Source organism: Polypterus senegalus, chromosome 13 (genome assembly GCF_016835505.1).
Source record: "Polypterus senegalus isolate Bchr_013 chromosome 13, ASM1683550v1, whole genome shotgun sequence".
Classification (NCBI taxonomy): Eukaryota; Metazoa; Chordata; class Cladistia; order Polypteriformes; family Polypteridae; genus Polypterus; species Polypterus senegalus.
In genome coordinates, this window is record NC_053166.1 from 32,325,406 (window position 1) to 32,342,066 (window position 16,661).

Genomic DNA, 16,661 nt, shown 5'->3' on the forward strand with positions numbered 1-16,661 from the left:
ATCCAGTGTCATCAGTGGTCAGTGGGGCTTAAGATTAACTGCTTAGGGCTCTTTCAACAAGCATTGCAGTCTTATGTATTCAATCTGTGGACTTTACATTCATTTCATGGAATGCATGGCCTATTTGCCTGGTCAGGTTAAAGGGGACACATGTTACACATCTTCAGAAGTATCTCATTGACAAGTTTAAATAAATAAAAATCTGAAATAATATAAGACAACATAGCAGATCTTGAATAATCCAACATTGGCACACAGAGGCCCAAGGCCTGAACCGAGTTTGGATGGAGTACAAGTCAATTGTCAGGCCTGCTCATTAACACACTCCCAAGCTCATACTCACAGTGACCCCAGTTAGAATCAATAATTTCTTACAGTTCAGATTACCCTAAATGTATCCAGTAAGACTGTGAATGCTGGTTTCATGCACTGCCTTCACTGGATCACACATTTTGGGTATTGTCCTACACCCTGACTGGGGTGGATTAAAACTTTCATTTGATTCAAAACTATTCCTAATCCTCTAGCGGCTCTGTTTTGGAGCTTCAGTGATGAATGAATAATCCCTTGTGGTGTATTAAGATACACTGGTGGCACGGTGTCTTATACTCAACTGGAAAAAGACAAAACCACCTACCATAAAAGTGTGGGAGAAGGCTGTCCAATTTTGTTTAAAATTAGAAAACAAAAATGCATTCACTTTATAAGATACTCTCTAAAACTTCTATATCATTTGGCAAATGTTAACTTATGTTGGACTTAATTAATTAAACATGCTGCACCTCTGCTAACTTCAGAATTTCAAATTAAACCTCATTTCTTTGATCTTAAGATAGATGGGAGAAACAATGCTGTGTTGCATTTGAAAATGATATACCTTACTGACTTATAATTCATTAATTAAAATACAATTTATGAGAACCGATGTTTATTAAATGATTACTTATTTTCTGTTAGAAAATTTGTCTTTGTGATATACAAGGAAATCATAGAGCATAGAGATGCCACAAAGAAAGTGAATGAGACAGGCATCAACACCAGAAGGCTGCATTCATGAAGCAGCACCTCTCACCATATTTTTAAAGCACAAAATTTATTACACATGACACAAAAATACTACATTAAGGACACAGCAATCTCAAAGGAACATTAAATAAACTGCCATATTTTTGTGATCTCAATTTCTGTTACCACTTATGAAATATATAATAAAGAGATGAGCAGACCTTTAGGCACATCATTTTTTTTAGCCCTCATAAAATCATGAGAATGAATGTCACGTGTATTTTATCATATATTATTGTACATTTTCCAACCAACAAAATTTAAAGCGCATGATACTCGGCTATCTTTTTTAAAGGCAAGATTGCCGTATCCAAATTTCTCAGAGTGCATACATGGATATAGGTGATTTGTGAAAAATTAAAATAAGTTACAGACTTGATCTTATTCCACACAATAAAAATAAAATTTTATGAAACCTGGCATTCAAGGGAGTTTACAATGAGAATTTCATTCTGAAAATAATGAAGAACTGTTTTATAAAATTATTGTAGAAAGTAGTGAGCATTGATTTATGTGGAAATGTACTATTTCATTTTGGAATTTATTCAAGCATTGGTTTAAAAAATTTCGGACATAAGCATCAGTAGGCTTTGCACCCTAAGAACCAAGTTACCCGATCTATTCTATAACATTTCAGTTATTATTTACCACTCTTTCTGTTCATAAAATAGGTTATTACAATAGCAATTGACAAGAAGAATTTATGATTAATTGCAGAATTACAGCATTTGACTTTTCTTCTTGAGAGCCTCTTTTTCTTGTACGATTTGGCTCAAAAACTAATCAACACATTGTCATCTTGTAACAGGCTAACGTTTCAAGTTTTGTATTTTTCCATCCAGTCTTTTTACCTCTAGACCGTCCTCAAGAAGCTTTGACACACAGACACACACTCACAGACAGACACACACCCATCATCGAGATATCAATGTTTTCGATATCAGGGGACCCTAAAACATCGAGATCTGTCAACAACCATAGATCAAAATTTTTGATAGGATATGGTGGGGGAGGGTGCAAAGCAAATATGAAAAACATCTTTCCTGTTTTTCTGATTATGTTAGCATCTGTTTGTTCCCTTTGTCCAAGTCTCTTGGTTCTTGATGACTTAAATATCCATTTTCATTCTAAGTTAACTGTCAACTCAGAATTGGGTAGTGTGCCCTTTGATGGGCTAGTGTCCACACAGGGTTGGCTCTCATGTTCTACCCATTGGCGCTGAGATAGGCAACAGTTATTCATAATCCTAAACTGGATGGTCATGTTACAATACCCATGAATGGTTAATTTCCCAATTTACTTTTGCTCTGATGCATTATTTCAGCCAAGTATTATTTTAGAAATTTTTGGCATAGTTAAATATAATATTTGGTGTATTATAAAAATTAAAGATGAAGTATAATTTTTAAAGATCCATTTATTTTACATAAAATATTTACTAAAACCTCTTTTAAATCTAGTATTTATTTTCTTATGCAATTGTAACAAAATGCTCTTCAGAATGTTCATAATCTTCTGTGAATGGCTTCTGAAATGTGATGAGATGAACTTGTGAGATACTAGAATAGAGACAGAATGATTAAGCAAATAGCCCACAATTTGTACATTGTCACCTAATTTTTGAACATATTGTTTAAATATTCAAAGTCAAGCATGGAAAAGTTAATCGACTCTTAGTACCTTTGGAACCTCCATTTGCTGCTCTAACCTCAGCCAAAACACTTCCTGTAGTAGCTGATCAGTCCTGTGCAGCGGTAAGGAGGTTATTTTTGAAGAGAAATGCAGGATATATAAAATCACAAAGAGTTCACAAACAAGCTATAACACTGTCTCAATGACATTCTAAATTCAGCCAACGTGAGTGAAAGTGGGTGTATGCATGAGTGTGCCCTAGCGATCACACTGGTCAAGGTTGTCTCCTACCCACCGCCATCATCCAGCATTTTGTGATGACATAAGGGATTGTGCAAGTACTTTGAAAAGAATGAATGTTCATTATGTAGGTTAAGAAATGCAATAATCTAAGCCTGTACTACTTTCACCCACTTACAGTGCTTAAAAAAGTACTCATGGAAGTTTTCATACTTTATTGTTCTACAGTACTGAGTCACAGTGGATTTAATATGGCTTTTTTGACACTGATCAACAGAAAAAGGCAGTTTAGTATCAAAGTGGCAAGAGATCTCATCAAAGTGGTCTAAGGTAATTAGAAATGTAAAAGGCAAAATAACTATTCATATAATTAGTCACCTCCTTTAATTCAGTATTTCATAGATGCATACATGGCACCAATGACAGCCTTGAGTCTGTGTGCACAGGTCTCTCTTTATCAGCTTTGCAAATAAGCACACTGCCATTTTTCTGCCAAACCTGCCCAAACTCTTCTAGGCTGTATGGGGAATCTGAGCAAAGGTTCTTCTTGAAGTCTAGACACAAATTCTCGATTGAATTGAGATCTGGACTCTGACTCAGACACTCTAGGATATTAACATTTGGTGTTTTAAAGCCATTCCTATGTAGCTTTGGCTTTATGGTTGGAGTTGTTGTCTTACTAGAAAACTAATCTTCTCCCAAGGCGCAGGTTTCTTGCAGACTACATATTTAGCATTTAGCTTACACGACACATGGCACTTAGTCTGATGAATAAAAGCTAAGCTATGGTTTCATCAAACAATAGAACCTTCTCGTAGCTCTCTTCAGAGTCTCCTGTGTGCCTCGTGGCAAACTCTATCTAGGATGTGTGGTAGAAATAAACATATTAATTAAAAAAAGAAACTTTTCCTCTACTAGGACAGATTTAATAAAAACTTCTTTGAGTCAGAAGCCAGGCAAGAGAAAACATGTCCATTGCGTCCTTTATTCACTCCTCAGCAAATGCGTGACAAGGAAGCATTTATCACAGCAGTCTGTTAAAAAAAGATCAGAATGGCCAGAGAAATAAGTGCAGAGGTCCATTTCATAAACAACTTAATTTATGTAATAGTGCTGGTTAATGCGTACACATCACTTGACATTTACTCTGATTGGTTCAGTGGCTTACACACCCAGATATCTTAGTAAATAAAAGTCTACTTTATCATACTCTTGTTCTTCTAATACCTTTAGTTTAGCCATCACCTTTGAAATTTATGCTGTAAGGTTTCTAAACTCTTTTGGGACGACACACCGAAGAGCATCCTGAAGTGCGATCACCGCGTCTGTGGAAAAGTTTATCCATTGTCTGGGCAACCACAGGCTCCCAGCACTACAGCAGCTCGCAGTGAAAGCAAATCCGAGCCAACCGCGGACACGCTATAAGTGTTTGCCATTGATGGTTGATGCAAGGAACATTATAAATACAGAGAACGGGAATACTTTGTCACTAACCTGGCCATGACCCAGCCTGATTGCTATGTCTGTGTAGAGGAGAGTGGTAGATCTCGCTACAATAAATAACCTTGCTGTTCCTGCTTCATGTTGAATAAAGCTGGTTTTGCTAAAGTACTGAGACTCAGCCTCGTGTTTTGAGGTGCAAGACAGGGACTTGCATGTTACAATCTCCTAATCATCTTTTAGTGTAATACATTTGGTGTATTACATCAACCTTCTCCTGGTACATCCTTGTCATTGTTGTTCACTAGACCCTTATCTGGTTTCCTGATATGCTTGAACAGGTTTCTAACATTTATTAAGCCTTTGTGCAATTTCTTAAGATGAACCCTAAAATTAATCTCCCACAGATGTCGTGTGAGATTTTGTTAACAGCGGCTTTCTCTTGGATACTCTGCCGTAAAGCTGCAACTTTTGAAACACACCGAGCAACAGCTGCTGTTTGTACAGTCTCTCCATTATCTGCTACTGTACGTTGTAATTCCTTCGCAGTCCTTATCAGTCTTATGGAGACTTCCATCACTAGTCGTCTTCTTGCATGTTTACACAGTTTTTGTAGACTGGCTGCTCTTAGCTGTTTTACAGCTGTGCCATAACTCCATTTCTTAATGATTGATTAAATTGGACTCCAGGGGATATTCTGTAGCTTGGATGTAGTCAGCCCTTCCAGATAGATAGATAGATAGATAGATAGATAGATAGATAGATAGATAGATAGATAGATAGATAGATAGATAGATAGATAGATACTTTATTAATCCCAAGGGGAAATTCACATAAGGTACATTTACACTACCAACAACTGATACCCAGACAGGTGATCGCCATTGAGCCACTCATGTGATTTCTAACACCAATTGGCTACATCTGTGATAATTTAGGTGTGTCATATTAAAGGGAATGAAAATTTATGCCACCAATTATTTTTGTTTTATACTTCTAATTAATTTAGAGTGTTTTGCAGAGATTGCTTATCACTTTGGCATTAAAGCGTGTCAGTGTCAAAAAAGCCAAATTATATTCACTGTGATTTAATGTTTAATAACAAGAAAATGTGAGTTCTTCCAATTGAGTGAAAACTCTTATAGTAGACCCTGTATTTTAGTTCTCTAGTACCTTCTGTATTTACAGGTATATCCTTCCACAGCCCAAAGGCATGCAGTGACGTTGAGTGCTGACCCTGAGGTAGTGGTTCTCAAAGTGTTTTGGACTGTTATCCAGTTTGCCAAAGGATACAGCAGACCCCCAATTGCAAACAATCACTTCTCACTGTAAATTCTACATTATGGTAACCATGTTTATGTTACAACAACAACATTTATTTATATAGCACATTTTCATACAAAAAGTAGCTCAAAGTGCTTTACATAATGAATAGAGAAGTAAAAGACACAGTAAGAAAAACAAAATAAGTCAACATTAGTTAACATAGAATAAGAGTAAGTCCAATGGCCAGGATGGACAGAAAAAACAAAAAAAACTCCAGACGGCTGGAGGAAAAAAAAAATCTGTAGGGATTCCAGACCATTAGACTGCCCAGTCCCCTCTGGGCATTCTACCTAACATAAATGAAACAGTCCTCTTTGGATTTAGGGTTCTCACGGAAGGACTTGATGATGATGGTCACGTAGACTTCTGCCTTTTAATCCATCCATCATTGTTGGACCATCATGATGCTTTGAGTAGGTGGTGGTGGCCACAAAGAAACCGGAAAAAGAAACAGAAGAGAGAGTAGGGGTCAGTACGGATTTTAGAGCCACCATGAATAGTTATTATGATGAACTGAACATACAGAGTATCAGGATTAAGTTAAAGTGAAGTTATAAAAAGGCCATGTTAAAGTAATGTGTTTTCAGCAGTGTTTTAAAGTGCTCCACTGTATTAGCCTGGCAAATTCCTATTGGAAAAACATTAAAAACATTAGCCACTCAAGTAATGTACATGACAGGCCTCATTTGATTAAAGATTTGGGAATCTCACGCGGTGATGAAGAGTGGTAAGACGAGGCAGAGACTGCATATTTGAAGAACTGTCGAAAGAGAGAGAGACAACAAGAGTTTAGGTGAATGATCTACACAAACACAAATTACAAAGGGGCTCCAACTTTTTCACTACACTATTGTTGCAAGCAGATAGGTGAGGTATTGAAGAAGAATAAATGCAAAAAATGATCATTTATAACTAAGTCAGACAAAGCACTCTGGGGTGGCTGTTTTGGAGCTGCTCCATTTGGCTGTAACCACAGGGAAGGTCATTTAGAAACACAGAGGTCAGGCACTAGTCAGAATGTAACAAACGAATGAAAACTGAAGTACATTCATAATGAGAAAATGTGGAGGACAAGCAGTAACCATATTGTTAAAAATAAATGAATGCAGAAGTATGTACATAATGGGCTAACATGAAGATTGGGTAGTAGCCAAATTGCTAAAAATGAGTGAATACAGAATTACGTACCTAATGGACTTAACATGGTGATTGGGTAAAAATTAATGAATAGAGAATTATATACATAATGGACTAATGTGGTGGTTGGGAAGTAGCTACATTGTTAAAAATGAATAACGGCAAAAGTGCTACATGCTGGAGTGACTTGGAGATGGGGCAGTGGCTAGATTTCTAAAATAAATGAATATATAAGTCTGTACATTATGGACTAATATGGAAGTCAGGCAGTATAAATGAATTAAGAACATTGAAAAACGTGAGTTAACATGGAGACCAGGCAATAGCCAGATTGTTAAAAATGAACAAATACAGAAGTACATACATAAAGAGCTAGTGTGGAGGTCAGACAGTGGCCAATTTGTTATAAATTAATGGATACAGAGGGGCATACATAATGAGGTAACACATCCAAATGATTTGAAAATAAGTTTGCCTAGCTAAGATGACTGTCACCTAACTTGTGGACCACAGTTAGTTTAAGGACCATTCTCTGAGAACCACTGCACCAAAATGACCCGGTGTGGATGTGTGCACATGCATGACTAGGGATAGACTTGTGTCCCATTTGTGGATTATGTCCCGACTTATGGCAATAAAATGAATCCTTCATAAGATTTGGAATAAGCCAGTAGAGTAACTGGTTGTTAAAATCGCAGCTTCCAGTTTTATTTTCAGGTGTAAAGAGGACTATAAAATGAGCAGTGATTGCTACTGTACCTTCATAAGAATATCCACTCCAAGTTTTTCTCATCTCTCTTGTGTTTTTGTTTTCCTTTTCTTCTCTCTAGATCATATTAGAAGCTAACAAAATCAAGTTACCCAGACTGCCCAAAGGAATATACTCAGCTTCTGGCTCAAAGCAGAAAGTATACGAGGTCTGCATCTGTCCAAACGGGCGGCTCTTCTTGTCGGTGGCGGACAGTGGCTCCACCTGCCAGATAAACTCTAGCGTCTGTCTCTGAAAGGGAAAACAAACAAATGAGCAGAGGCCTTTGTAGCACCCAAAAGGCTTTTTTTTTAATGACAGACAGCGGAAAAAGCCTTTGTAGGTGATGAAAAGGGTCTCTCAGAGACGTTCAGCGTGACAGCTTTTTATCCACTGCTTTGAAGAATGTTTCAGTACAAGAATAACTAGGGTGATCACCTTTTAAAAATGGAACTCTATAAAAAATGACTTTTTCTACATCGCTCTTACTGTTAACTGTCTAGACATTTTATTTCTAAGTTTTAATTAAATTTCCTAACTATATTATATAAGGGGGCTTTGTGCTTAACAGCGTAGTAGGAAGCAGCCACCATTAGGTGTAATTGCTGCTGTTTACCACAAGTGGCCTCCAACTTGCTGGCAGGAAATTACTGGAAGAAGTACCTTGGCAGACATGTCAGTGTAGGATGTCTGGGTGAGGGGGGTGCCAGCCAGACTGCTTCTCACTTTCAAGCACTTGCTCTGCACTTACAGTGCATGGAGTGCAGCAGAGCTGGGAGCCTGGAGGTGAGCTGGTAGGGCCATTGACGTGTTACAGAATTTTAAATTTAAGCTCTCTTCTGTAACTGCTGGCCACCAAAGGAAGAAATCACGATAGCTCATGCTAGTAGTCTTCTTTTCTGATTTAGAGAACAGAAATGAAGGCAAATATATGCTAGCTATTAGTTAATAAAAACAATTAAAGTCTCCATTGACTTGTATTGACTGTGGCTATCCACACCCACTATTTTAAAGGAGTTACTCAGTTATGTGAGTTTTTAGCAATCATTACATTTTGTCAAATTAAAGTTGACTGTGAACTAGACAAAACTGCAAAAATGTACTTGGCAGACCATCTTAAATTATTATTATTTTCTAATTTAATAATGTAATGGCATACCACTTAATTATTCAGTAATGATGGACGCCAGGATATATGACCTTGCTGTGGAAATTGATTTTTTTTCTTATGTGAAAATGTCAAGTTCATTTTAATTCATTTTGTTTAGTTTATTCCTGCTAAAGATATGAAAATGTTCAGTTACAGTACGGTTTGCTGAATGTATGCCAAGAAACTGAATATTTATATCTTAAGCATTTTAAATGTACATGAGGTATTCAAAAGGTCTAATTACAAAGACTAACGTAGATAAGCTGAAATTTGAACCACAGAATTTTTTTAATTTCACTCCTTGCTAATTTTCCACACAATCTCCTAATCAATCCCCACATTTTGCCAGCCCCGCTAATTTTCTACATAATTTCCTAATCGATCGAGACATTTTTTGCAATGCAAGACTAGAATTTTTATATCCTTTTTGTGAACTCTTTCATTCAAATTACAAAATCAATTAATTACTGAATTTTTCACGCCTTTCTCTGTGCAGTTAACACCGCAAACTGAATGCTAAAAGAAGATTCTGGTGGCAAGTGTTCCAGTGGACTGCACACTCTCCTTCTCCCAATAAAACTTTGTGAACTGCAGTGAGATTAAAGATGTATTTTTTCATAATTTGGACAGGATTTTCAAAAAAATTGTTGCAAACAAATAATTGTATGATGGCAAAATTGTGTACATTGAATGGGAGATTATATTGAAAAACAATATAGATTTACATTGATTGTAAACAGATTTTGTGAGTTTCTTACTTTTAGCTTATCTTTGGAGGGATTTTTAAACAAATTCCCTTAAAGTGGTGAGTCTCAACCTTCTGGGACATTCCCTTTGCATTTTTGCAGCAGTGTCTGGTGGCATTTCATTTCCTTTTTAGTAAATTTACCTCAGCAAATATCCAAATTTATCTGCACATTCATTTGTGTAGTGTCATCAGAGGATGACGTAGATTTTAATGTCACATGAGTGGGACGGTCTCTTGCCCTTCCCAATTTTCATTGAAAATATTTGACTGTTATTCCTTACCAGTCTGATTTGGACAAAGTGGCTTAGAACACAGATGGACATCTCATGCCACATTTGCATTGTATTTGCAAAAATAGGCGTGGCAGTGCCCAGCTTCCAGCACCTGTCTGTATGTATCATTCTTGAACGGCTACAGGACTCTCCTCTTTTTACCAGTATCGTTCCTACTGCCAGTCCTCTATGTACCCCTTATATTTATCTCCTCATCTACTGTGCCAAGGTGCTGGAAAATAATATGGAATTTATCTTCATGGGTAGAAGGGACATAAAGGGGTCCATCTTTATAAATATGTCACTATGAAAAATGAGTTGGAAATCGGGACTGTTATTTGAGTCCACATAATCAACACAAATTACAAATCTTTTTAAGGTTGTGCCACCACCACTGCAAAATTACACATTTATAGCCTTTTAGGGATTAACAGTTCCCCCACTTGAGAAACATTTTATTAACTATTTTTTCCAAATTAAAAAAAAATGGGCTGTTTCAAGATGAATATGTCTTTGAATCGATAGTTAGGCTGAGAATACAGTGTATGAAATGTCACTTGGTCACTGGAGGTGCAAACTGCCTGCTTTAATCTACATGGGTTGAGGGAAAAATGTTGTAGTTGTTTTATACCTTGTATGTGCTGTTTTTATATCCCTATATATATATATATATATATATATATATATATATATATATATATATATATATATAATGTAAACTGGTGGTCACCCTAACAAGACTAGTACTGGGACATGAAGATACACCCACTCTGTTGAAAGAGGGGAAACGTAACGTGCCTATGCCTTTACTCAATGCACTCATGGCAAGGAGAAGCACATCTTTTGTTTTCATTTGATTTATTCTTCTGTGTGTAAAAAAGGATGCAAAGATTTTCAAGATTCATCTGTATATTTTCTTACTTTCTTTGTTTTATTTAAAATATGCAGTCCATATTTATTTCTAAAATAGTAAGTATGCTGTGTGTGAGCATTTCTCTCACATACAAATAAATCATATTGTAGATTTCCTTTGTTAAACATATTGGGAAGCAATGGCAGCAGAATAAAGAAAATATGATAAACCAGTTAGATCTTACTGCCAAATAATATACAGTGTGAGTTGAGTTGATTTATATGCACAAAAAATCCCAAATATGAAAACTGTTTAAATGCAAGTTGGCAGCCACTATATCAGGAATGATTCATATGGTCATTAAAACCTTCAAAATAAAAAACTCTCATAGGAAACCAACATTAAAGCAGAGGTGCCAGAATTACAGGGCGAAAGGTTCATTTTCACACTAGTTGAAGTACCCGGCATTGGCAGTAAAAATACACTGGGAGACACTTTCTTTTTTCAACATGGCTAAACTGAATGCAGGAGGAGGCAAAAAGACATACTCCCGACAAAAACCGTAATCCAGTGAGACAACAAAATGGTTCTCTAGATTAGTTCACCAAAAAAAAAAGCTGTATGTAGTTCTCAACCTTTTGGGCCACTGAATCTAGTTTTATATATTTTTAGCCAGTGATGATTGAAGGCAGTATTCCCCCTGTAACATTTAAGAACAGTTTACTTAAATGAAATAGGGTACTCTGTGTTTTTGCTGGCTTGTTTTGTCAGTACATCATCGAAAGTGATAAGGGAATCATTCCTCCTACGGGATTTAAGTGCATTGGCATGTATATACAACATTAAACATCAGGGGGTTGGGTGGGGGCTTAAGTTTGATGATGATCCTGTTATGAGTGCTCTCATAGTAGTATCAAAGAGAGAGGGATGGGGCACTGCTGTTCATTTCCGCTTTGGTGTTATAACTGCGATGATGAAAATATAGAATATTGGAAGAAGCGTTCCACTCGGTGTTTCTAGTGCGATTTTCTTAAAACCTTGTGCCGCATTGATGTCAACTTGCAAATCATTAGTTGAAAAACACTATGTAACACATCCCAGCTGCCTGGTGGGAATTGTAATCCCTGCGTCAAAGCTGTTTTTGGGTTGCCCACTTGCAGCTATAGCCCCTCTTTGCTGATATGTCATATAGCCTATATTTTACGTCAGACCAATGGCAATGCACATGCAAAATTTTACAAAAATAGCTTCAGCCATTTTTGTATGATTAACGAACAAACAGATAAACATCCAAAATGACTTACATTTTTATTTATATAGATAGTAAAATACAAAATAGTGCAACATTTGTAGTGCCAGTGTATATGTACATGTATCTAAGGCTGTAAGGGCTTCATGAAAAACACCTTCATGTGACCAAACCAGAAGTCACTCTTAGCACCTGCCATATATTCATCCTCCTTCTGGGACTTAGCAGTAGCCCCTTGTTGTGTTTTCACACTTACTCCAACAGTACACCACTGAATTAATAAAAGAGCAGACATCGATGCAGCAAATATCAAACCTGTGTTTTCCCTTTTTACTTATATATGTATATCTATGTATAATATATATATATATATATATATATATACAGTATATATATATATATATAATACTGTGTATATATATATATGTATAAAGTTCCAGCAAAAACATTCATATTAATACCAAGGTGAAGGCACACCACATAAAATTGTCCCTATATTTAGTATTACATAACACACGAGTAACTGAACAAACTAACCCAAATAGTCTGGATAGCTAGTATTGCATTATTGTTTCATGCACAAGCAAAGAATGTCCAACCATTTTTCCTAAAAAGAGGTTTACTCACCAAGACTGATCCCTTCACAGTTATCAACCATCTAGCAGACATTTGATCACTCTTAACCACCTTTGTTATAATTGTGTTTGTTAGTAATTTTGGTATCACTTTAGATTAGATATCTCTAATTATGCTGTACTTACCAAGTAATTACCTATATAATTAGACTAACTATGTGTTATTACCTTGTACTTACTGTGTAATACAATGTAACACTATGATTAAGTACTCAATTGTAATTGTAATTCCACAATTTATATGCATACATATTTATAAAAAAATTAGAATAACAATTGTAATTAAGTACTTAATTATACTGTTACATTGTATTACACAGTAAGTACAAGGTAATAATGCCTAGTTACTCTGTAATTATATAGGTAATTACATGGTAAGTACAGCGTAATTAGGGACACCTAATCTAAAGTGATACCATAATTTTTTGCCCACTTATTACAGTTTTTTCCTTACTGATTATTTCTCCTAATGTGATTCCCAGTGCTTGACTGCTACTTTCAATTTCTTCATTATGATTCTTGGGTTCAGACTTGTTTAGAGACAAAAGATTTTTAGTTTTTTGGCTTTTTGCATTTGTTTTACAATTTCTGTCTTGGTCATCTACTTTAAACTTGGTAGCCTTTGATTACCTAAACATAAACTTCTGTTATAGCAGGTAGCTACCCTCTCTGTTGACTACATTGCAAGTATTCTCGCTGCATTTTAACAGGTGGCTCACATTGAACATTATAACATACTTCTGTAAAATATATTCTGCAGTGCACCTGGCACCTCTGGATGGAAATATCGTGCCTACTATGTCAAACGTCAAGGCCTTTTAGACTGAGAACAAAGTTATGCCATCGTCATTTAACTTATGTCCAATCACATTGATTACACACATTCAATTAAAGAGCTATTCTTTTGCTTCAGAATCAGTTGGCTACTCAATTTCCTCTGGATGTCAGTCCCACTACAATAAATATATTTTGTACGTGGACCTTTTTTGTGCATATAAAATATTATACTCTATATATTGTCAACAGACACATAACATAACTTTCCTATCAGAGCTTAAAAAAACACATTTAATTATTTAATCTACCTTTCCTTTTTAATTTAAAAAACAGGCTTTTTAAATTCAAAAATCCTATAACCATTCTTTAAAATTATAAGTATCATATTTCCAACTAAACCCATTTGGGTATTAAAAACAGTTTTACACTCATTTGAAATCTCTTAAGATTTGTGACAATAAAAGACACCAGAAGTCTGATTGATGCAGATCAAGGCAAAAAAAAATCTTTGCATTCCTCTGATGTTTTCCTTCTTTCTTTCTTTCTTTCCTTTTTTCTGATGTGTGTAAATTGATTTGTCAGATGTGTTTGATATGTGGGGAACCTTTTTTCTTTGTGGGGGGGGACTTAACAGCATCAGACTCACAGACCAAAAACCGGCATGAGTGTATGCTTGCCGTCAACAAAACAGGTGTCAATTTACAGGAAACCAATATTACTCATGTCTGCAAAATATTTATATTTTGTTTTATTGCTTCGATCAACTATATTGCTTGAGTGTGCAAGTTAATATTTTAACAGGTTTTTTTTTTTAATCTAGCACTGACAGATATGGAGTATGTACAAAATTGCAAGTTATTTCAATATTAGAAAGTCAAGTGGAAACCAAATGTGGCTGAACTATTAGTTTTACGAATGTTACTGAGAGTCGTGTTACAAAAGCAACAACCAGGATCTCCTACATTTTGTAACTTAAATAATTTTTTAGTTTTAACTTTTTCAATTTTCCTGATCTTATGGTATTAACAGAAAGGAGTTTGAGTGCATTGGAAGCAAACTGAAAAGTTACAGCCTCTCAATCAACATCAGTAATGTTTTCCAATAAGCTAGTTAAGCAAGTGTTAATCACCATGGCGGCTCATGGCCGAATTTGATTCCTTTCAGAAATAAATTATGTTGGAAACAGATTTCCACTCATATCCTGGTTGACGGAAAAAATGGAAACATTTCACAGTTTTACAGTCCAGTAAACAGAATGCTTTAATAGTTGGATTGAAATGTCAATATATTTTTTTTTTACTTTCTGTGTCAGCAACTTCTGCCTGAATCCCCAGTGTTGAGCATTTCATGGTGGCTGATACAGAACTGTATTGTCGCTCCCTTTGTTTCCAGCTAAATCAATTGCTGGTGACAATTACTTCAATTCAGTAAAATATTACTTCTCCCCATAAGTTGATCAAAATTTGTGAGAAAATGGATATGGCATTCTTTTCCAATAACCCAGAACTTCATCTCACTTTTCTTTTTTGAATTGAAATGTTTATTAAAATATTAGATATATCAGTCATCGGTCCTCAAAGAAGTTCAAGAAGTCCAATTATAATACCCCTGAGTTCTTAATTTTAGGTTATACAATACTGAACTGAAAAAATTACTTGAACTTCTAATTAGAAATTTCACTGCTGTAGCAACCATCACAGCAAATGCAGTAAACAGGAAGCTGAAAGACATGAACTATGAAAGTTTTGAAATAACATTACTATTTTAAGGACTTCCCATATATATTTATTAGGATTAGGTTTAGGATTAGGGTTACTCAGTAACATAAAGAACAGCAATGATTCTACTAAGTGCAGATGTGTCTGTGTTCTCATTTTAATCCTCCAGCTCTGTTACAGAGAACCTCGACCTTCATCTTTAGTAGAGATATGTACAGTTGGATCGGAAAACTAAACGGAAGTGACACGTTTAAAACTTAAATCATTCATAGTGGGCTGCTTTTGGCAAGCAGAACTGCTGGTGTGGGATAAACCAGACATTAGGGGCAGTGGCCAATTTCAAAAAGAGTGTTTGTTGATCGAGACTCGAGGACAGTGGACATGCAAGGTGGAACCCATTTAGGAATATTATACTGGGTCGTTCAAAAAGAACTAAACATTTTCAAAAATGTGACTAAATAATAAAAGAAGACACAGTTTGTTAACGTAATACCACATTTTTTTCTTATTGTATCCCCCCTCAGGTCTGTCCTGTAGTGTAATTCATCTCTTTAAATCACAAGAACCAAACAACCAAAACATATTCCTTCATATCCCCGCATTATAAAATCATAAGAAAATGAAGGGTGACTATACAGTTTAGTTCATACTGAGTTCATATGATGCTTATTTACTGAGTAATACATTTTCTGAAGCTTTCAAGTTTTTTGAGTCACATTGGATAATCGTCCCACTGCCATCACTGACCACGAAAGCTCAATTGGAACCATTGACTGAGAGGAAGTTAATTTCTCTCAAACGTCTGGATTTCGTTGGTCATACGAGCTCCAACACTCATAATACCATCAATAAATAAACAAAACAACTTCTTTCTTCTACATAAGGCTGGCTTTGTTAGTTTTGAAGGCCAGTGTTTGTGGACACAAATCGAGCCAGGAAGAGTGTGCATGCTGTTGTTGCAGCTTCCTTAGTATATAAAATTGTGATCCATCGTGTCCCTTCCTACTTCATTACCAAGCTCCAGTTTTCCAGTGACTTTGAAGAAGAATTGCCTAAGCATCTTAACTTGGTAATCCCGTTCAGAGCCAAGTCGGCGCCAGTCCTTATAGCAGTTGGCACAATGGTGGAGTCAACACAGTTTGGTGCTTCTATCCTTTGAAGGGCACACTCACTCACACATCTGCATTCACTAACACTGGGCCAACAAGGCGTTTCCAGTTCTAAAAGAAGGAAAACCTAAAAAAAAACTCCCTGTATTTTAACTGCTCCCCGTCACATAAAAAAAACCCAAAGAAATACACCAGCAGTAAATGTTAAGAGACTTAAATAAATGAAAAAGAGATAACAGGAAACTTCTAGTAGTGGCAAAAAAAGTAATTTTCTTTTTGTTTTACTCTTTTCAAGTTTGTGGGAACTGAATTGTTTCCTGTGAATGTTTGAATAATAGGTCACTTGAGCAGGGAATTTAGGTGAGGTAAAACAATTCTAATTAACACTCTGGTCCACAGCTAGCATTCATCACTGTTTTCCACACTTAATTACATATCAGAACAAAAGGATTCTCAAAGGAGGGCGGAAAACTCATTTATCTCGGCTAAGCTGTAAATAATGGAAAGTGTTTAACGAGTAATGATTTGTAAACACAATATATCTTCTTTTTTTTTCGAATTA

The 16,661-nt window shown here is 35.8% G+C and overlaps 1 protein-coding gene across 5 annotated transcripts in view; it reads left to right on the forward strand.

Moving 5' to 3' along the window:
- Window positions 1-8,065, forward strand: part of sgcd (sarcoglycan, delta (dystrophin-associated glycoprotein)) — a 905,470-nt gene extending 897,405 nt beyond the window's left edge. For all 5 annotated transcript variants that reach the window (XM_039775688.1, XM_039775689.1, XM_039775692.1 and 2 more), the window contains one exon: window positions 7,671-8,065. In XM_039775688.1, the coding sequence (XP_039631622.1) occupies window positions 7,671-7,844 (174 nt within the window). In that variant the 3' untranslated portion in view covers window positions 7,845-8,065. The remainder of the gene's footprint in view (window positions 1-7,670) is intronic.
- The last annotated feature ends 8,596 nt before the right edge of the window (window positions 8,066-16,661 follow it).